General features: G+C 43.0%; 2 protein-coding genes and 1 long non-coding RNA gene across 8 annotated transcripts in view; 1 reads left to right on the top strand and 2 right to left on the bottom strand.

Moving 5' to 3' along the window:
• The window catches only part of pyd (zonula occludens-like protein polychaetoid), a 37,416-nt gene extending 18,284 nt beyond the window's left edge, over positions 1 to 19,132 (bottom strand). The window contains exons 1-2 of one of the 6 annotated variants that reach the window (XM_022843721.2): positions 6,459 to 6,545; positions 5,835 to 5,955 (exon numbers count right to left, since the gene is read on the bottom strand). Coding sequence is in view for 2 of the 6 variants with exons in the window: in XM_022843724.2 (XP_022699459.1) it covers positions 12,454 to 12,456 (3 nt within the window). In the remaining 4 variants the exon portion in view is untranslated. Of the gene's footprint in view, positions 1 to 5,834; positions 5,956 to 6,199; positions 6,292 to 6,458; positions 6,546 to 12,453; positions 14,479 to 16,664 lie in introns of those variants that run through there. The other 5 variants (XM_022843720.2, XR_015313385.1, XM_022843723.2 and 2 more) reach the window with 5 other exon arrangements.
• On the top strand, positions 7,403 to 11,096 carry LOC111266324 (uncharacterized). Its single transcript, XR_002684030.2, has 3 exons — positions 7,403 to 8,043; positions 8,299 to 8,701; positions 10,712 to 11,096. It is a non-coding gene; the product is annotated as an uncharacterized LOC111266324 (long non-coding RNA).
• Positions 19,133 to 19,270: 138 nt separating the features above from the next.
• Positions 19,271 to 22,561, bottom strand: part of LOC111266318 (uncharacterized) — a 52,513-nt gene continuing 49,222 nt past the window's right edge. The window contains exon 12 of the transcript XR_002684025.2: positions 19,271 to 20,332. The gene's annotated coding sequence lies outside the window, so the exon portion shown is untranslated. The remainder of the gene's footprint in view (positions 20,333 to 22,561) is intronic.

Below are 22,561 nucleotides of genomic sequence, written 5' to 3'. Positions count from 1 at the left end.
ACCGTTACTGATAACGCATACAGTTAGATCACTTCTGTCGAAGGTCACTGTGACCGTTAATAACAACTTGTCGCTATCAATTGTTTATAGAACGGCTTCCAGTATATCATATTATAAATTCTCCCTCTCCCTCCCCCTCTCCCTCTCTGCCTATCAGATAAAATAATCCTTGATACAATGAGTTGGCTGTATCTTTTGAGATAACGGTTTGCTATAGGAGTGTTGGTTTGGTGTAGGGCTAAGAAATCGATGTCTCCGAAATGCCGCACTCACGATAAGCTTCTCAAGTTCGCTGCTTAAGCTCGTCTCGCTCATTTTCCCGCAGGCCGACCATCGATCAACGTTAAATCTTCCTATGACCACGCGTCTAATGACGACCCGATAGCAACGTGAGCTTTGGCCGATATAATGGCTTTGGCTAAGAGGATCAACTTCTCCCATTTCCTTCGTTTTCTTTTGCTAGCTCCCGATACCATAAAACAAGCAATTTCAGCGAAGCTTTGGAACCTGATTTATTCTCGCTGTATAATTAGCAAGCCGCCTGTCGATACTGTGCGGTAGTTCGAATTTTTCTAGGGTTTTACTTCAACGATGACTTTCATGGTTAGTGTTGGATATAAACTAGATTTGATTGAAAAAAAATTGTATGAGCCAATAGGCGGGCATTGGCGTAGTAAAACACGAGATAGATCACGGTTAAACGAACAAGGCCATTGATAAGATAGCGTTTGTCCATACTGAATGGAACAAACAGATAAATAATTGATTTACGCCAACGGACGGTAAGTCACTACATCGGCAGCATAGGCAATGCATACTATAGTGAAGATATGAACAGGTGTGTATGGTGATACTTCCGTGGCTGAATATCACCGTTCCGCGCGTTTCCTCTATCTCGCAGGCTAGCGTTGAAGGCTCCACGCTTTCGAGAATGTAATTGACTAGAAAATCAAACGGCAGTTAACTGGCTGCAGAAGTAACGGTCTTCGCCGGTATTTCGTGACAACCCTCACGCGGATCTCATTAATCCTTTTTGACAGATAAAGCGATGGCGCAGAAAGAGGCCGGCGGCTATTTCAGATCGAACGAAGTGTTGTGCTTAACCCTTGGCCTTCACCCAGCAAAATGTAGTTGGTTTAACATGGGACGAACCACGAGGTTGTTTATATTTCGGGGCGTGGTTAAGGCCTATTCGTCGTTGGCTGTTTGTCGCTAATCAAGGCGAATGTATAAACGAATTCATACACAGCTAGCGTGTTCAGTGAATATAACGCAAGTAACATCGTTGTCTCTGCCAACGTTACATTGAATCTTAAGGGAAGAAGGAATCGTCACCACAGCCCATCATAGAGGTAACGAAAAGCTGACGCTTCTGACGCAATACTGATGTCTTTATATGTGCTGACAGAAGAAGCCACTAAAAATCTAAATGGAGAGTGCCATTATTGCGCCATTTTCTGCTCCTAACACAATATTCTTACCATGAAAAAGTTTACTGGATGATACTAGATATTGCAGAATACGCTAGATATCACTCGGACTTTCTGTAATGGAACACCTTGGAGGCCCGATGGGTGTAACACCTTCTATGGAAATCCACGTTATCACGTTAGAGAATGACGTGCCTTTTCTTATCTGCCGTCGTTTGGTGCAGCGTTTGGTGTCCGAATTACGCAGATAAAAAACAATTAGTACTCAAAAAACTAGCGGCAGCTAGCTTGGACCTGATCTATATGTTAAAGTGGTTTAATGACTGGAACACTATCTTTCAGATCTATTAATCCCTACCGCCGGCTGCTTCTGGGTGTGAGTATTCACTACAATATTCGCTTACGACGTACCCATACGTAATAATGCTCGTTTTAAGTATACTACTTTTGAATTCCTTTCAACTTAGATTTCACACTGCTGCTACATCTGCATAAGTTATCTATATGCGCCCTATAAGCGTTTACATCTTATCATCGGTCCAGCAGGGTTGCAACGTGGGCATTGTCACCATTGTCGAACTGACCATCGCGACCCGCTCGTACTGGCCTCCATAGCTGACTCCCGCCTTGACTATACCGTCTGCTACGTCAGTCTGTTAATCGAGTGGTACAGAGCAAAAAAAAAAAAGAGACGCAGAAGAACTTCTGCATGACGGTAAGCCAAATCAATTAGTCGATCAGCCAGTGAGAGGCTTACTTGAGTAATCTTTACCGCTAGTCGTCGCTTTGCCAGTCATTTGGCTGCGATTGATCAAGTCGTCGATGATGGCAATGGCGATTGCGTCTGATTTGAAGAGACACAACCGTTCTGTTGCCAGTAGGACGGCTAAGGAGGCTAGCGCCACTAGCTACTTCACAAAAGCCTCGCACGCTTTCAGTTTTCCCGCGTGCTTTAAGCTGCTTGCCGCCGCCGTCGTCTCCTCTCTGCTATCGGTCGGCTGACTGCTCTGCAACGTATCGCGATTGTCAATCAGGAAACGTCAATGGATCCCAACGTTTTCTATTTATCTTTCCTTGGTCTTGCTGACACTGGTCGTTTCCACCAGTGACTATATTAATGAGATACGGCCTCTGCTGTAGCAGTGATGCATTTGCGATTTTGTCGCGGCTTTTCGAATCTATCAACACTACTGACCGGTCGTTGCGGATCACGTTCTATTGAATCCCTTGACACGATGGCTTCAATCGACACTGGCTATCGCGCCGTAGCATTGTTATCGAGAATAGCTCCAAGACGGTCGACAAATATAAGAAAAAAGGCGAACAATACGAAAGCGACGAAGTCTTTGGACAACTTCGTCAGCTGCCGCTTACGGAAAACTGTGAGCAGTCGTCGCCTGCGGCCGCAGCAAACTCTCGTTGGAGCTGATGTTACTGGTGTTGCTACATCTTGCCGTTGGTCTTCAGCCCTGCCAGATCGGGCGATTGGGTCGAGTCGAGTCGACTCGACGCCCTATCAGATGGGTCACTAGTGCCCATTAGACCGTTAGCGATCTGATGCAGTCCTGCGGGGCGCCGAGGATTTCCAACAACGGCCACAAAACCGTTGAGAACACAAATCTGCAATACTACTGTAATACATTCAGCGACAGCTCATACTACCGCACCGTTGGCACTTTCATGCTTCGACTCACCCCTTGTCCGTTCATTCTTGTTTTCGACATTTTATTTGCTGGCAGTAACGATGTTATCGACAGTCATATCGACGAACCTGCGCGTACGCAGGTGAAGCCTGTATACCCGTAAGACAGAGAATTGTCAATTGTAACTTCGAATGATAGGACGCGAAACAGGGTTAGGGTTTGGCTACGATGCGCCATTTTGCCATCGATGATGGCCTGGCAAAAATGCCTATGTGTACGCGCAGCCGTCCTGACTTATGAGGAGGCAACCGCGTTAGCGAGCGAAAAATACATAGCGGTGAGCAATAGAGTTTACTCTGACTGAAAACGTAATACGGAGATCAATGGACTGTTCTTCCCGTTCTATTGGTTTCCACTCAAAGCTAATAGAACGCTTAAATTGATACCGAACAAAGTAGAGACAGTTACTGAGATATTGTAAAACGTAGATTTTATTGAATTTTCAACAAGCGTCATCATTGTGTAAAGTGGTAAAATCTCACTTAGATTCGTAGAATACACTCTTTATTGGCAAGCAAGTTGATCAGAAGTTAACCGCACGGCATTTCATCGACGCTATCCATCTTTACCGCAAAAATGCCAGAAGCACGGTTCCGATAACGGTGCTTATCTAAAGCTAATAAATGTCTCGCATTCATGAAACTGATAACTGAATTCCTTATCAGCAGCTGAATTTGAGGAAGATAAGGATGAGACAATCAAGCAGCACCTAGTGACGTGTCGTTTGACCCGCTGGCATTTTATCATAATGGCAATCACCGCTCAGGGTTATGTCCAACAGTTTATAGAGAAATTTTCTATACGAAACAAATGATACTCCCTGTAAACATTATGTCAACGCAATTCTATCCGAATACAAAACGCTCCGCATCGACCTGATTGCCAAATGGACAATCATCTTATATTAATTAATACGATTAATTTAATTTCCATTTCCTTCATTTACCGGTACGACTATGGATTCGTTTCCCCATTGCTAAACTAGGGCTGAGTTGGGCTTTATGTGCACGTGGTCTGCTTGCTTGAACCTTTCTGGCGCGTACCTCTCGAGGCGAATGCGGACACGCAAGGCATGAAACGTTAGCCGCTGTTTCTGTGTGCTCAGACCGGGGGTTGGGGAGAGAATAGATAAACAGGCAATCATCGGCTACGTCATGTGTCGTATTGGCCTGTTGAATTGGAACAAGAGGGCCGGTGGGAAAGCTGTGTTCCACAGCATCCGCCATTGTCTGTACCGTTGTAGAATCGTGCTATATATAAATACATGTAAAAGCTAATTGGCAGACATACTAGTAAACAGGGACAGTAATAGCAGAATCAGTTATCTGATAACACGCGTGACTACGAAGCGCTTGTCAAGTGGCAATGCTCATGCAATAGGAGATAGAGATTTCTCTTGGACCGCCACCCTTGACTAAGCGTTTTTGTGGAATTATCAAGAAGTCAGCCAGAAAACGGTTTTATATCGCCCGTACATTGCTCGGCGTAATTTGCCAAAGCAGCACTAACAGCCAATAACAACGTCGTCGATTGGGAATACTTTCGCTTAACCCGGCTCGCCTGACGTAAATTATACATTGGTACTTTTATTTTCTCACAGTCATTGACTGAGCTATCGTTGCCACAGTTAATACTGCCACAAATGGACCTATCGCTACTAAAAAGACGCGTTGCCTACCCGCCATGTCAACCAGAGTCGTAGCGATCGCGCTCGCAGAGACGAACGAGTGTTTGATAACTTCCGCCGCAACCGTTGCGACTGGCGCCATTGGACCCACGCTGCATTAACGTAACAACTACCCGATAACAACAACAACAACAACTTTCACTTCCGTCGCAATAGCAGGACCAGCAGTAACAGGCTTGATTTTCTTCTTTTGTTTCCTTGTATAATCGTCCACGGAATAACTGGCAGACATGCCATTACAGCCGACGATTACAGCGACCGTTGATGAACATTACGACAGCGCCAGATAGCCAATTGCCAGCGCCCTCTATGATTCAATCATATCGATCGTTTTCGAATGAGACGGATGAACCCAGAAGCCGCTGAAGATGGCTATGACTGGAATGTCAATAGTATCAGCAGCACTAATGGCATCACTGGTTGTAAGATTATCCATCACTTGCTGCGCCTCAACGCCGTCCGACTGTCCCGTTGACAACAAAGACAACAACAACAACAACACTGTTAGGTATATGCCTTTCAGGTGACCGTTTGTCTTTTGAAAGCAGCTCACACGTACAAGATATAATATTACGGCCGATTGTCTCATCGTTGATTTCGAGATGAGAGGTTTTCTTTTTGCCCGCAGTGACTTATAATGATGACAGTTGTTGTTAGTATCTCACTATAACCGAATAAATTTATTGCTACCGTTGAGGTAGAGCTGGACCGAGGTGTCAACTGCGTGATGGAACGTTAATTTTAGAATATGAACAATTACAGGTAGAGACGAAGAAGAAGAACTAACGAGGCGCTAATATGGCTAGAAACAATGACGGCAAAAGGCTATAGAATCAAAATTAATACATAACGTATAGGACGGCTTCTGTAGGACATAACAGAATGTTACTGCACAAGGCCTAACTAGGAATATTTCAGTACTTGTAGGTTTTTTCATAATGGCATATCCATGATATGTAAGCAAATACTGTATTGGATATAGGCTGGTTACTTTACGTGTTTAGACCTACTCACTTTAGGTTTCGAGTGTTTTCGGAACCAGAAGACTTCGAGAACGAAACGGTAAACAGCGTCAGATCATGGACTCGTCCCATTTATGTGTCGTTAACCGCACAAAGCAACGCCCTCGATTCTTCTGTAACATATGTAGTCCGCATAGGATTTCACTCATGTGTTCTATCGTCATCTGATTCCTAAGCTTTAAGCGTCTTACTAAAACAATTTCGCCGACTCCGACTTGTCCTGTGCCCTTCTGTCATTCAAACTCGTTACGTATCAAACCTAACTTTTGTAACACCACTTAGTCTACCAGCCTGTTCAAACCTTCTCTACAAGAGCAGACCTTTTCCACCAGCTGCGTGTCGAATGCACACGATTACCTGCCTATGTTCCTGTGATGAAACAGCATCTCTTTCCTCTATTCATTTTAGCTGACCGCTATTCATGCACTCACTAGCGTCACGAGTGCGGCCGCATCTACCGAAGAAACCGAACCTGTTTTTGAAGCCGTAAAGGACACAGTGCTTTACCGTGCACAGAAAAATCTCTGCGATAGAAAGGAAAAACAAAAAAAAAAAGCACAGAACAAGAGAGGTTCTAGAGGATTAATGTCACCGGCACCACCGCTGTTTCACTCACATCGTCTTCCAAGCGCGTCATCTAGTCTCGTCGTCGTTCTTGTTGTCGCTTATTCTTCTGAGAGGGTGCCCCGAACAAGAAAGCCAGTGCAGCCGTTACGATAATCTACTCCATCGTACACACGAACGATTCGGTCTATCTTTCACTGGTCATATGGGTCTGTTACCCACACGGAACGCGAGACGCATGAACGGCAGGCAGAAGCAACAGCAACAAAAACGGACGCAGAATCGACCGGGTCGACCACAGATCGAGTAGAAATATTTTGAGAAAAGCCGTTGACTGACGCTTACTGATTGGCTTTCAACTGTTCTATCAGGGTCGTAGCCTTCTCTGCTGTGTCTCTTCCCTGGCTATAGCTAGAAAGCCGGCCTGCGGCCTTGTACTGTTTTTGGGGTTGCCGTTCCACAGTGATACTGGGCTCCGAGCCCTTTTTTCACTTTGTGATTTCAGAGTGCGTACCTGCAGCTGCTGTTTCATAGTTCGATTTCGCTTGGCTCACTGTCGAAATACCTATTCGGATGTGCCATGCGCGCATACGTATTTAGGCACGTTGGTGGTGAAATATCAATAACTGGAATATCAAAGCTATTCCATTAGTTGATGGAATATTGATCAAACATCGGTAGTCAGCCCTTTCTTCGTATTGGCTTCGTCGTTTCGTATAATACCGTCGATACGTGGATTTTACAAGCACAGGAAACTGGGTCAAAAAGGTCTAGGAAGCACACAAGTTTTATGTTTCCGTAATCCGCTTTGTCAATCTACGGAGAGCCCGATCAGCCGATTCCATTCAGCTGCGAAGCTCTATGAGGCAGTTATCGACAGAGAAGATCACCTTTACTTCGAAACAGCGGTGCGCGCCCACAGCATTTGGCGCGGCGGAGAAGATTTAACAAGAACAGCGACAACAACGACAGCGTAGGCAACAATGAAACCGGCCCAATATGTGATTTCTCTATTTTTCGATGCGTCAAAACAGCTTTTCAAGAAGAGTACTTTATATTCGACCTTACGACGAAGAGCTTTTAGATGTGATAGAAGCACTTTGAATCTAGCTTAAGTTATGATATGTATTACACTGTGCGAAGTAATAATAATCATAGTAATACTGCGTGAGTTGTTGATCCAAGCGTAATCTCTGATTCGCCTAAGTGAGATCTTCACAGAGGACTGAAACAGTAGCATTCCTATACTGCGATACGATCCCTTCGTTGCACGAATATACATGGGAGTGGCGTATATGATCTGATTCCTGAAAAGCGGTAATTTTAACAGCCCACCAGCCACTGATGATTTTTAATCAAAAATCGCTTAAAGCCCCAGAATTCCAACTAAAGAGAACCCGTCGTTGTTAAGGAGAAGAAACGTTAAGAAGTCGCTATTGAGGCACTATACGTAATTGCCTCACTCATTGTTACTGCACAGCGAATCGTCCTTTACGTGTCGCGTTATTATAGAACATCATTAAGTTAGCCGCAACTGCTTTATCCGCAGACCCAACTTTTTTTGCTGCGAATTCACCTTCTCAACGTTTCTATTGCCGTGAATCGAAATCCGGCAATCCAGTTCACAGCCTGTCATTGTAAGTGTAATACATCGTCTCTTGCGTCACCTACGACCCCTCATTTTTCCCAGATTTAAATCTGCGTTATGAGACAGTAGCTGCGGCAGCAGGTGCTTATTGAAAGACTACTTCCTCGTCTTCTTTATGCCCTTTACCTTGTTCATTATAGCACATTTGAGCGGCGTATCTATCTAGTGCTGCTTTTCTTCTTAATGTTTATTTATAAGGGATTCCACGAGCTAACGTCCGTTTTCTCTCTATTTCGTTCATGAGCTGAATCAAATGGCCTTTTTTCAGGCTATCTTCAAGCGGACATTGTTAACCGGCTAACACGAACGCTACATAGCTACACCTAGCAAGGACTTTGAAGCGTCGCAAAGCGTCACGTGGCCTCGTCTGTCGGGACAATGTGGCCAACAAACTTCGTTAGATGCCCGGCACACAAAACGCTGTCCACCATCGTTCGACAAAAAAAAAACCCAAAAAGCTAGACGCGATGCTTTTCCAAAAACGGAGACGTAGGTGGCGGTGGACTACAAGAAGGCAAATAGACTACTTGCCAAATGACACGAGTATCTTGCGGAACTCACTCGAGACAAATCAGCATATTTGGCTGTCGTGGCGTCGGCGACTCCAGCACTATTTGGTCACGTGGTCACTTCGGGCCGCAAAAAAGGTAAATACTTCATCCATCGTCGTAGTTTTTCATGCCAATTTCGCTGGGCTTTTCAACAATCATTCAAAGAATTTGATTGATTTGTCTCGACACGCATAAAATAGAACACATTTAGCCCATTGATCAGCCTGTCGAAAGGGATGCTAATTTGTAATAGTAGAAGTGGTACCCGTAATGCCTTCGTAAATCCGACGTTGATGCTTGAACCTTTCCATGCTGTTTCCCTCGCTGAAAGCGGTTGAATTGTTACTTCGAGTAACTACTGTTTGTGTGAGACCCCGACGGCGGTTGCCGCAAAGCAACTAAAACAGCCCGATTTGAGCCGTCTCTTGTATCTAAATATCTTATCTACTTGACAGTATCAAGATGGAACGCGACCTCCTGAAGGCCCATATGGGGACCCAGGATTACGCTCTGAATATGTCCAGAGCTGTTGCATCAGCCTCACACATATCGCAGTGTTGTCAGTCAACTAAGATCCGGATTTACCGCAATAAACTTGTTTACTGCAGTTGTGCCTAACAAGCCCACGCCGCACGGCGGGACAAACTACTCGCAACAGCAGCTGTTAACAATTTGGCGACATTGCCAACGAGGTCATTTAGGATCTTTATTAATATGTCCTTTCCCAAAAGGTTAAATCTAGAAGGTCAACACGTAATTGAGTTGGTAAAGACTCTGTGACAAAAAAAAGGCCAATAAACTCTTCGATTTGACAGCTTGTTGTTGCAGTCCTACAGGGATATTAAGACAGGGTAGACATGCCCAACGAGATCCCTACGAAAACACAGTTTAACCACAGACGTGTGGAATGTCGTTCAAGTGCCCAGAAGCTGTTTGAAGGTGGACGTTAGTCGGGAGGTTAATGTTGCAAGAGCTGCATTGCCCTTTGCACATGTGTTTCACTTAGGAATAGGGAAAAAATCTGATCTCCTTCTTGAATAGCTTGTAGATTTCTTTATGCCGGTGTAATATGACGGGTCGTGGCATGAGCAGTGTACCCGCTCGTCTTATGCTACCTAGATCTCTGCTACTATTCGAAACATGGGCTGTCATAGGCGTAGAGTTAGACACGCAACTCTCATACCCTAATTCAACTACAATAATAGGAAACAGCACAGCTGACAGCAAAAGTAAAACGTAAATCTCTCTATAAATTGTTGAACATGTTTAAGTACGATTAGGGAGCCAATTCAGTAGTTCCTACATAGTGCGTTTTTCTTGTTTTTTGGAATTTCTGTTGTACATTATTTGTAGTGTTTCCAATCACGATCGTGTACCATGCTGACTCGAACGGCAGGGCATCCAGAAGAGTACCAGGATGGCTCACAAACTCCACCCATATACATGCTAACAAAACCCGCTAGCTAAATGACACTGGCAATAAATAAAACGAATTATCCAGCCCATCGTGACTTAGGGAACCTATCACTTCTTCTGGCTGTTTTGACGCCAGCGAAATTGCTTGTTTGCTTACTGGATAAACAATGTACAGAACCTTATTGTATTATATGGATAAAATATAAACATGCGGGGCCTAAGAGCTTATCGCCAACTGATTGTCTGCAATTAACTAGCTTTCTGGTAATTTAGCTCGCTTGCATATATTTGCCTATTGTAAGTTGTCGTTTGTTTGTCATTGTAACTTCCATGCGGCGCCAAATTGCTGAGCGGACACGTAACCGACCCCAAACCGCCAATGGAGCGAAACAGAATTACAAAAATAGCCTCATATTGTTACTAGATAAAGGACCAGGTCTTATCTCTGGGCATATATACACCTGATATTTAGGGTCAATCTACTTCAGCTCTAGCTGTCCGAATTAGTGTCGTAACCACGACCGAGGCCTTCTAAGGTGGTATGACCACAGTTCACAAGTAGTATGTCTCGCAGTCTTCAGTGCCGTCCCTTACTCTTTATCCGTAAGTTAACAGTACTATCATTCCATGAAGTTGAGTATGACGCTATATTGCTCGACTGGTAGCATTTAGTTTACGGGGTCTTTTCAGAATCCTTCGTAGTCGTTGTTAACGCGTTCCACGAAGCCCCTTCGATCATTATTTGTCGCTGGCTTATACGAGAACGTGATAGCTGTGACGACTGGACTGCCGGAATATCGACGAGTTCGACAAATCGACCTCGGCCAAGAGGTTTGAGACGCGCGTTAAGTTGTTATAGGTGCGCGTTAACAGAAGGTATGATAGCAAGGTAAAAAAACGTCACCAGAGAGGCGTTACGTCATCGTATATAGCCATTTTATAGGTAAAATTGAGGATGATATCATCGATAACGATACTCGATGCGCTTGCTTGTTTTTGTAATGTAAAGTGAAATAATGGCGCTAATATTGCAATTGTAAACAATTCGATATAGAGAGATAAGGGTTAAATATATGTAAATTAACTAACAATGTCTCTCGTTCAATCAATTTTAGCTGATAGAAAACGACCGTGAAACTAATCCGTACCCCATTAACCGTTAGTAAACAACTGATAACAGCTCTGCCTGCGATAACTAAAGATCCGAGCCCCCGCACCGGGGTAAGGAGATCGTTTTCAGGTAGCAAACGAAACTGGTTAACTATCGCAACTGGCGTTAGTATATACTGAGATTGAATTCACAAGTAATAAGGTCAATTTGGAGCAGAGAATTCAGGGAACCACTCTTCCTATGTCGGTATCACTCTTTGCGGATAGCGACGGCCAATTGATGCTCAGGATTGATTAACCATTTTTTTTATGAATTAGGCTTTTGGTATATAAGCAATATACAAGGTAATCGTTCATCAGTCACATTTTGTTAGTTTGAACGCGCGCTTAAAACGCTAGTGTTTTTGCCTATCTCCATGATTCGAAACCACCAGGTTTCTCAACGAACGTTCGAATTCTGACAACGAGTCTCAGAAATTCAATCAGATCTCATCGATTTTACACGCAGAATGCTCACGTAGATAGATGGTGTAGCGCTAAATCAACCTTCCTTTTCAACGCACACACACAGGTATAATCGCCTTTTGACGTCCTCTTGAAAGCGTTTTTTTTCTTTGTTTTTACAAGGTGTCTGTAAATACAAATAGACTGCCGTTGGGACGTGGCACCGGACAAGAGCAGGTTGGTCCGATCTGTCAGGCCGGATAGGTTTTTTCGATCTTTCCACGTTTTTTGCCTTCCTAGATTCAGCTCCTTCTAGTAGCCGTTGAACGGCTCTGTGTCTGTTCAACGGCGCAACCGTTAGGAGATCCCACGGGCATCTCAGGATGCGTAGCCCCGCTCGGTTCGACTCATAAACAAACGCCAGCCTGTTAGAAGAAGGGGGTTAGTTGGTTGACGTTCACTGTTTCGAGGTTCGCCGTACTACAAACCATATTAAGTAGCAGTTCTATTATCAACTCGATGTGGTGCTACGATGAAACACGACAACCATGTCCGCTGTCATTCCCTCTTCGAGAATAAAAAGTAAACTAACGTCTACGTCAGCACAAGCGTCGTAACCGACAGACTATATTTACGTATAAGCATAAATGACATACGGGACTAATCTGTTTCACTGTAATAAGACTGTTTAAGCGTCAACATATAATTGATGTATTGAAGTGTTCAACAAGCGAACCCAATCGTCATTGACTTCTACAAAGTAGTAAAACGTTTTAGCGATTTTGAAGTTAATAAAAGGACTAGTTCTACTCCGAATCATGCCTTGATGTATCGATAACAAAACGTGTGCCGGCAGGCGATTCGTCCAGTACGCTTACCATCGATCGAATGATATTAAGATACTGATGTGTGGTTGGCGAGCAACATTAACGAAAACAGGTCGACGTTACGTTAGCATTGAACTCGAGCACCAGCTAGCAGGAGGTAAGTCGCCGATAGCACGCCCGCTTACCGGCTGGGCCTCATCTCAGGTTGAGTTCATTCAGTATTTGATCCGGTAGTACACACATCGTTGTCGATCACACAAGACAGCAGGGCCATGTAATCCGTGGGAACTGAGATAGGCGTCGGTAGAGAGGTGGTGAACAAAGTGCAAAGCTACAAACCAAAATAAACAGCAGATGCAGGTGTAGGATACTAGCTTTGCACGAAACAGCTCCGGTTAGGTCCAACATTGAAGTGGCAATGAGGCGCAGGACAAACAGGCAAAATGGTTCACCCGATGAATCCCCTGATGGAACTGCGTCTACACGCCTGGTTGATCAGTATCAACTTTCATCGCTTTGTCCGTTTGAAAACACCATTAAAGGATACACTGTCTTGACCTCTATTCACCAGCATTTCAACTGCCACAAAAATAGCAACACAGGTAAACGATAATTTCTTTCTTAGAATACGATGCACACTTTCTCTATCAGCTTCAGAGGATCACAGTTACCTACAAGCAGGACTGAGGTGTGAAGACGCTTAACAGAACAACAAAGCAATACACAGGATGCCGCTTTTTTTTCCTGAATTTTTCACGTCTACCTTAGCAGAAGCGCGGATAATGGCGCATCATATAGTAGGTATATAATATGAACATCAATAACGCTGACTGGATTCGTGCAACTCCATCTTGGTGATCGTGGCTTAGAACCAATAACGCCGATTGCACACGATTAGTTCCACCATGGACGTCTGACTCAGAGCAGTCTGTCCGGATAGTCGCTATTTACCTCTACTATGCAAGTGTGCACTATACACGAATTGATGGAGGCAATAATAATTAGTATACGGAGCCGGCCTCCATTTCATGCAGATGAACCGAAGGATGGAAGCAAACCCGAGCAACAATGGTTGAGTCTATTACAATGAAGTCGTGAAGCTAGTTTTACTGCGATTAGCAATGTTGGCGTTGGTGCTTGAACCCCCTTGGCGCGGTAATAGTATCGGGGCTGTTTTCATCGTCAACGCTACATCGTTTCACAGCTATCGCAGTTGCACGGACGTTGTTGTCGCTGCCGAAGGTAGTCCTCAGAGTAGTTTTAATGGGGCTTTTGCCGTCGTAGCGAAGCTGGTGTTGGTCGTACTGACCCAAGTGGTGCACATCAGACGCATCTGTTTCCTGTCCACGGTCGTCGTATCATGGCCGTACCGTTTAGCGGTGGTCCTTCGGCGTAAGCAGGAGCGACCGCGTTGTCAACGCACAAGCAACAGAAGCATGCAGAAGCACAGGGCCCAACGGCGGCTGTGGTGACTGCCTGTACTGCAAGAGAAGATTCTGACGAAAACAATGATGTCAACAGCAATAACAATAACTAAACGAAGATGAAACACTAAGTTAACAGAAATTTAATGACGGCACTTGATCGACGGAGATGAGCGACAACAGAGCACGACGAAGAACACGGACGGTGCTGCAGGCTCAGGCACAATGTACACACCAGCACACATGGTACACAGCACACAAATAACTGAAATCATAACGGGCACCGGAACACTATAGGAGCCGGCAGACAAACGATCACGACAAATACGACCCTAGCAACTGCTGTTCGCTGTCGTTATACTACATTTCCGAGTCAGGACACTTGGCCCCTCCCCTCAGCTAACTTATTTATGACTTGCTTTCCGATTAAGCACTACTCGAGGCTCCTGCAAGTGTCTCATGTATTCACTGCTAAAGCGAACGTTGTGGGGACCTGATGAAGCGGAAGCCTGAGCGCAGCTAACTAGACAACCTGCAGCATCACCATGGCTGGCTGGCTAACTAGCAGCCACTAACTCCTAATCGTGTTCAGCATCATCCGTGTGCGGGAGCAGAAAAAGATGAAAAAGAGAAGCTCAAAACAGCGACCCCATGCAACCCGGTGCCTATATTGCTGCTGCCGCAGTGGTACAGCTAGTGGACGTTAATGGCAGCATAGAATCGTTGCTAGCGCCATCTGTCGGTCAGCACACGAAACCCTGAAGTCGTACGTAGCGAAACTCTGTGCATATGATGCCCTCTCTCCTAGTCAGTATGAGCCAGACAAAGAGAAGAACAGCGGCGGCAGCTGCTGAGGCGGCACTTCTAGGAGAAAGAGAGGAACCAGTTTTTGCCAGCAGGACAAACCAGCGATCAAACGTACGTACTTTCTTTTTTTGTCTCCCTGGCTGTGTCAGCAGCCAGTGGGCAACGATAGCAACGCGGCTAGGGTTCCTTCCGTGACGGACTCACCTTCTCCATACCGACTACCGATTCTCCGATTCTGGCAACCGGCTCGTTAGCGGAATACTCTCACACTCCTAAACAAAAACAGCAACGCAGCACGCTTGAACATGCATGTAGTATATAGCCAACGCCATTGCGAGCGTTGGCTGCAGATCGAAATGTCAAAGATGAAGGCGATGTCTGCCTATTTGCACCACCACGACGACAACCTATTGCCCGTCATCGACCACCACAGCAGCGGCGGCACCTACAAAAGGGTGAGGGAAGCTCAAACTAAGACTGTTTTGACGAAGAGAGTATACGAGCTACTACTGACGCTCGTATGCATTAATTTACGGTACGCACTCGCTTCTGTCATGGAATCAGGACAAGACAGCAATAGCCGTCGTTGCAGAAGCACCAGCAACAGCAGCACGCAACAACAAACTATAAATGGCTCAGGAGCCGGACATGTGTATAAACAAGGGATATGTATGAAAACATTTGGCGAGATGCACATTCCACCAGATCGAGCCACTGAACTGTTGTTACTAACATGGTAAATGGGAAATGGTGCCATCTAGCTAACACCAATCTATTACACCTGAACAAGCAGTATGAAAGAAAGAGGACGTAGAGAAAGATAAAATCCGAAAGCTTGGGTAAGACGGTACAATGTACAGAGGCCGCATGAGGCAGCGGGTATGACGATGGCCATGATAGTCAACGAGAGCGAGACTTGTGAGCATGCGCTGGCTATTGAAGTAGGTGTCATGCTAAGACATACGGTGTGTATGTATCGTGCGTTTTGAATATTAGGAGTTCTCAAATCGATCCTCCGCCCAGGCTGCACAGAAGCATGAACATTTGTAGAGACAGTTATGGGTTAAATAAACTGTTGAGATTACGTAATTCCTATTAATTAATTTGGTAGTTTATTAGTTATACGATAGAATTATTCTACATAACGGAGTACACACTATTTTGCTGTGTCGTTGTTACAAAAAAGTTATAATGCTTTATAAATGTCTTTAATTTTTACTCTTAATAATGATAAAATGAGATCTCTATTTTACGCAGTTTTGAAAAGTGAATGAAGTGAAGTTCTTGTTATGCACATCCAGGCTCAGCCGGTCTAGTTAGATTATAGGACATAGGACAACGAACTTATAATTAGTAACGTTCATTAAGTCTCAGAACGTATACATCGGATCATGAATTAGAAAACGTAACCCTGACTACGCGTGCTTCCGAAAACGAGAGCCATAACGACAGCTTCATCGCGAATGCGCAAAATGTTCGACCAGTCGTGTCCTCTTCAAGCGAACCCTGTTTATGCTTGTTCTAATATTCAATGGACATCTACTTCCGCGCAGAAAAAAAGATACGCGGCAGGCACACTTGTTGGACTGGCGAATAGTCAAAATCATATAGAAAAACAAAACGAGCTTTAATAATAATAATAACTCAATGCTCGAAGAAAATGCAACGATTTGCCAGTTCTCGATTTTTGTGACAGAATATAAACATTTATACACATAGTGTGTGAACAGGAGCAGCGTTATTCCGACCGGGAAAAACATAGTTGAAAAACGGGAAAAACACATTGTTCCGTCCGAGACAGGTTAGTGTAAATTAATGATCTCCTATAATTAATTATAAAAGACACGTGACCTAGCACTAATTGGTCTGCATATCGGTATCGATTAAGATTTTTGTGAGAGAAATGTCGTATACTGTTTTGAATAATTGTAGGGTTGCTGTTCGATTCTTTCACCCCATACATTTGTCGTGATACTGTCGCCTCGTTCGTCGAAGCTGAACTGTCCGTTCTGCTACAACTTTTTTGCCTACCCGATCGGCCCCTTGGTATGTCCCGCTCTCGTCAGCGGTCCAAAAACCAACTGGGGCGCCCCCTAGGTTGTAGCGTCCCACAGTCGACGTCGACGGATCCAATGAAACCGCGCAAAATTTGATTACGAAAATCACCCGTACCGGGTAGACATTCGCTTATGAGAATTAGCAGACTCTATAAAATCGGGCCAATTATGTCACGAACAGAACCAGGGCGGCTGGACACTCGGCAGAATTAAACCTTTAAATAAACAGACAGTAAACAGTGTAGACGTATAGGTCAGTTAGAACGTTTCGAATAGTCTCTAAACATTTATAGGAACTTATATCATCACAAGACCAATGGAATACCATTAATAGCAATAGGTAGCATCGTCATTTTTTCTTGAACAACACAAATTGAAACAATTTTTCAAAGTTTATTTATTATTATTATTATTGACAAAAAATACTACAAAAACAAATAGCAAATTTAATTTAATGATTAAACTGTTTAAAAAATCACTCTATCACTATATGATATCATGTACGTTTGATAGAAAGCATATAGCATTTTGGAGCATGTATGTTTTAACTCGAGGTCAAAAACCGAAATCTTTTCCCTTTCGTCATTGTTTTACCATTCGAAAGATATAATTAGCACGTGAAACACAAATTAAATCACACTGCCGGATCGACACGTGGGGCTTACGCAGGTCCTTTGTATTCGTCGTCTATTAAGCGTTTGGCGGTTAGAGAACAAATCCCAACCCGTAACAGAGCGATAGGACAACAAGCGTAACATGCCTGTAACAATACTCAACAACTATATAGCGTCAGTACTGAAGACGCAATGGACGCCTGTAATGACCGTGGGGTTCGGCCGGGAAGCGAGATAACGGCTTAGCTAACTGAGCTAGGTACGCCGAGTAATCTCACTTCGGCCGAGGCAGCCTGACACGTCGGCGATCGCTGCCTTCAAGGACCGCCAGGAAAACAGGATAATAATCTGTAGTGTTAGATACAGCAAACGTACAGGTGTTCCTGTGCTAGCTAGTATTGCTAACTAAAGTTACAAAATTATGGGAAATCAGCCTCTTTCTAAGTGTTAGCTTTATCAAACGATTGTCAACTCTATGCTCTGAGTTCTTCGTGCTTTTACCGCTACAGGACACACATGCATACCTCGTTTTTTTTTTTAGTAATTCGTTTTTTTTTTTTAGTAATTCGTTTTTTTTTTTTTAGTAATCGATAGGTAGGTTCGCTAGCATGATTAGAGAAAGTCTAATGAATAACTCGTATCGTTAGTGCGATAGATGTGCCACAGTATGTAGATCGTACAAAAAAGTACATCTGAAATAGCTCGTTTAACATGATAAATGAGCTATTTTAGATGTACCTGGGGAAAAGGAAAGCAAGTTATAGAAGATTTTTGTCATTCAAATGGTTTCGTCTTCAATTACGTATGATGTCTGTACGTTTCACTTGTGATACTTAGTAGCTATTCTGGAGCAACGAATAGGATATACGTTACGACGATTACGGTCTCATCTCAGTTCTCCTTTGCTCCATTCGAGCTTCGAATTTTTCGAAGTCGGCTGTTGTTCTCTTGATGATCTTTTTTTCGGCCACATGTTTCGCTGTCCTAGCCATTCTAGTCCTAGCGACCTTGACGACACTTACCACAGGGCTGGTTAGTAGTTTCACATGAGGGTGTAAAATATTTACACTATGTTTCGCTGCTTGACAACCAAACAAATGCATACAATTGGAAGCTGCTGAATTCTCCCCTATTATGTTGTTTTATAAAGCAATGGTCGGGTATTTGCTGCGCCGAGCCCGTATCCTCCCCTCAAGGTATGGGCTATCAAATATGGCAACTTACGGGACGGCCCTATAAGAGAGATAATTTCTAGAGCAAAGAAAGGCAATGGAAACGGGTGCATTTCTATCTGTGCGCGAAACGATTAACGCTAACTATTTAAGAAGCGAAACGAGTTTTTGCACCTCAAGCAAGGTTTCACCGTAAAAGAACGACGTTGCCTTCTTCAAAACTATCGTTACGTGGTCACCCAATGAAGCAGTTGTAGTCGATTTCCTCCGATCATATCATCGTATACATGGCTATGGCCATATAAAATGCCAAATGAGGTTATTTAAACTACATGTCGAAAAACTGATACTTTCCGAATACATCCACAGGGATAAGTAAACTTTTGGCTTGGGGAGAAATTAATTTATGGTTTGATCAAAATAGATTCTTAGTTAGAACAGATACTGCTATAACTATAAGCTGTGGACCTCCTTATTGTCCTTGTGTGTCCTACTGGCGATTTTCGCGTTAATTATCTATTAACATTAAGTAATTGTTACTAGCTTTCTCTGATGCTTATTCGTCTATTTAATTTTGTCTAGTATGCAAGCCATGATCTTACACAGCGGGTAACGGAGTAATAATTGTTGCATGTAAGTGAACTCCGTGTCTCTGACATGTCTATATAAACGACCAAGATAAATAAAAAAAAAAAAGGACTATTTACAAGTTTGACATGAGCTCCACACGTTCAATAGCAGAATTAATAGAAATATTCTATTTATTCTTTATTGCAAAAACCACCGATACAATTAACTAGTAGGCTGTATATTCTATTTATTTCTACGAATTCATTTCACTATCAGATATGGGGCCTTTTTGAATTAGTAGGAAACAATCGGTTCTAATATCAAGTCTAGTATTTGAGTTAACCTGAAATTTTACAGATTTGCGTCACGTATTGCAACACACTATTGCGTCAATAAAACGGTCAAACGGACGTTGCCAGTGCTATATAGAAATGAAACATCCTCTATTGATTCGTTTTCTAGATGAACCTAATCCGTACCCGGCTCACCCTATCGCGTAAATGATGAAGAGCGTAAATGATACCTCTGTTCTGAATGACTCTACATTGGGACGCAGCCGTAATGTTCTGCGAAGCAATGTAACTGTTCTGACAGCGGACATGAGCATACTAGCTAAGTCAAACACTACGCTTTAAACCCGCCAGTGATTTATTATATTTCGAAGTCATTCCCCGTATGTTCATTATATTCCGTCAAAAAATCTAAGATCGTGTTGACTGTGCGCGTACTTCACACCCAGCAACCCTCAACAGGGGGCCCACGGTAGGATACTGGCGAATTCGTCCGATACGACAATACACAACCAGTCGGCGTAGCCGCAGTTTGGGGCGTACATGAATTTCGATTGCTTCTACGAAACCGCTTTGTTCACAACAAACGAAGCGCCTCACTTGAGGGGTAATCAGAAAAGAGAAAAAGCACACGTCTGAGCTTGTTAGATGCATCGCCGTAATCGTCGCCACGTTACAATGTAACCATAATAGATGTATGCAATCACGTAATGCATTTTGAGTTTAAGTTTTTTTTGGGGGAAGAACGTTCTCTTAAGATAACTTCGTTACTATTTAGTCGAATCAGATCGTTCCAACACGGCGCTTCATTAATAAGTATGCGTATAAAAGGACATCAAAAGATGTCGTACTTGTTTACTAAGCACGGAAAACGGCAAGATAAGTAAATGATACTTATCTTTTCCACAATTCGCCCCGAGGTGTGAATACTGGTATCAATGAATCCCTAAGTTCCAATAAGAGAATATCAGAGCTGAAACCAAGGACGTAAGTGCACTGAAACAGATAATGCAAGTAAGATATTAGAGGTTTGCTCATTCATATAGGTTGTCTAGCATGTTTTGTAGGCGCAACTTGAAGAAGCGATCCGTTGATCTCTTTCAACCAGAGGCAAATGTCATATGGCTTTAGCGAACTAGGTCTCTTCTGGTTTAAATTCTAATGTTTTGTATTTCATTATAATGTCGTTAAATGTTTTGGGCGGTAGGTCTATATAAAGAGTAAAAATCACTCACTGCGGTGGTTACGAAAACAACCGTTGCTATGAAAAAAAGAGTTCGATCAGTGCATCATCCTTCTAGACGCAAAACAAAAAAGTACGCAAGAAGAAATAATGAAAGGAACGCGATATTCTTGTTGGGCCTGCTTACAGGACAATGTTCGAGTATATTGAAAGACTGTATAGTTGTCCAAGTGGGCCCCACTCGTTTAAGGACTCACTTCGAAATATCGTTAAATTCGAACCTCAGCGCAGACAATCAAGCTTATAAAATGTGCTGACCTTTATCGTCAACTTTTTCATTGGCGGAACAAACGCTTGTTGTTGATTTGTTCCATAGAGCGTCGACATAATGCGATACCACACTTCCGTACGTATTTTGCCCCACATCATTGCTTCAAGTTCCGATACAAATAGCCGCTGGCTTTAATATTGTTACTGTATTATTAAGACATTAGGCTAGATACAGCTAATAAGCCATTAGACGAGAAGGCATACCACGTTAAATGGCCTATCAGGTACTACCGTAGGGAATTGCTACTTATGGGAAAGGGGTTTTTAGTTTGGCGCCTTCAGGCTTTAGAGGTTTCTTAAATCCATTGCTCTATACGCCGTAACTGATTTACAGTACGATATTTTTGATATCTTTCTTTTGTTCGTTTTGTAAGTATTCTCGAGCTCTTATATGGGACGAAAATACCGATTAAAAAAAAAAACGACATTTTACGAATCTCTAATAATTTCATAACTACGTTTTGCATAGGGTTCTAACAATACATTCGAGCGTAGTCATTTTTCTCCGGGCCCAGAAGAAAACTGAAGGCTTACTTAGAAAGGCTCTATACAAATAAAGCTGCTTTGATGTGGGTTTTGCATCCACTCACAAAATCTCAAGAGATCTACCAATCATATTTATAGAAAGGGGAAAAATTTGTCGGTAGTTCGGCTGAATACCCGCCTTAAGCGCTCTAAAAAAATATTTCGAAACACCTATATCGTAGGGACGGATCATTCTGTAGGGTTTCAGACGTTGTAGTCTAGCCCTTGCACTCTCGATCATTAAATAAATAGACCTCTTTAAATCAAAGCATTTACTTGTTGGTTATATGAATTTTATTTACGACACGATAGGATATACTTTTTGAAGCTGTCAACAATGGAAATAAATGATAAGAATAATATATTGTCGTTGCTGGTGACAAATCTAGCATTGCAACGGTACACGAAAAAAAATTCATAGGTGTTGCTGGTTGATTTGATTATATTATGGTATAGTTAATTAGTAGCTACTCAACTGTTTGTTTGACAAACATTTGTACTTTACTCGCACTTAATAACTTTGACCATTGTACGAGATCTGTATAATTAACTGTATAAGAGTAGTTATTTTTTTCTAACCTATAGCTGCTACTTTAGGTTTAGGTTAGGTATTTTGTTTATTGATGTATATGACTCGTTCCGTACAGCCTCGCGCAATCGGCGTGACACTCGTCAACAAATATAACATTGTCGAAGCGTCGCCGCCTAACACGGGATCATTTGATTAGTTTCAGGATAGTACGTTATCTATTGTATATATATGTATTGTATAGTGTAATACTCGTAACTAGGGAAAATTGCTCTTATAAGTTACAATCAATATAAGTTCATATAGCGCTTTTGTTAAAAATGTGCAAAGTAATGCAAACAAGAACGGTTTGAAGTGAAGAACCACTGATCAAATAATAGACCGAGTTCACAAACGCTAGGTTAAGATCTAAAATTAGCTAATAGATATCAAAGAGCTAGGTGTATTATCGGTAGCGATTACTTTGTACTAACACAGGTGGAAATTTGACGTTGGTCAATGCAATTTAGCTGAGATCTAAAAAAAAAAAGTCAGTCAAGAGCTTGCTTGTCAGATGACTAAAGCGACCCATTCTCTGTAAAGTACATTTTCACGTTTTCGACCTTCAATAAGTTTATAATGATATTCAGTGGGGCTAGATCAAATAGGGATTACTTCG

Source organism: Varroa jacobsoni, unplaced genomic scaffold, assembly GCF_002532875.2.
Source record: "Varroa jacobsoni isolate VJ856 unplaced genomic scaffold, vjacob_1.0 scaffold_1071, whole genome shotgun sequence".
Lineage (NCBI taxonomy): Eukaryota > Metazoa > Arthropoda > Arachnida > Mesostigmata > Varroidae > Varroa > Varroa jacobsoni.
Note: the sequence above shows the minus strand (reverse complement) of the source record. Positions and strands in the feature narration are given on the sequence as shown.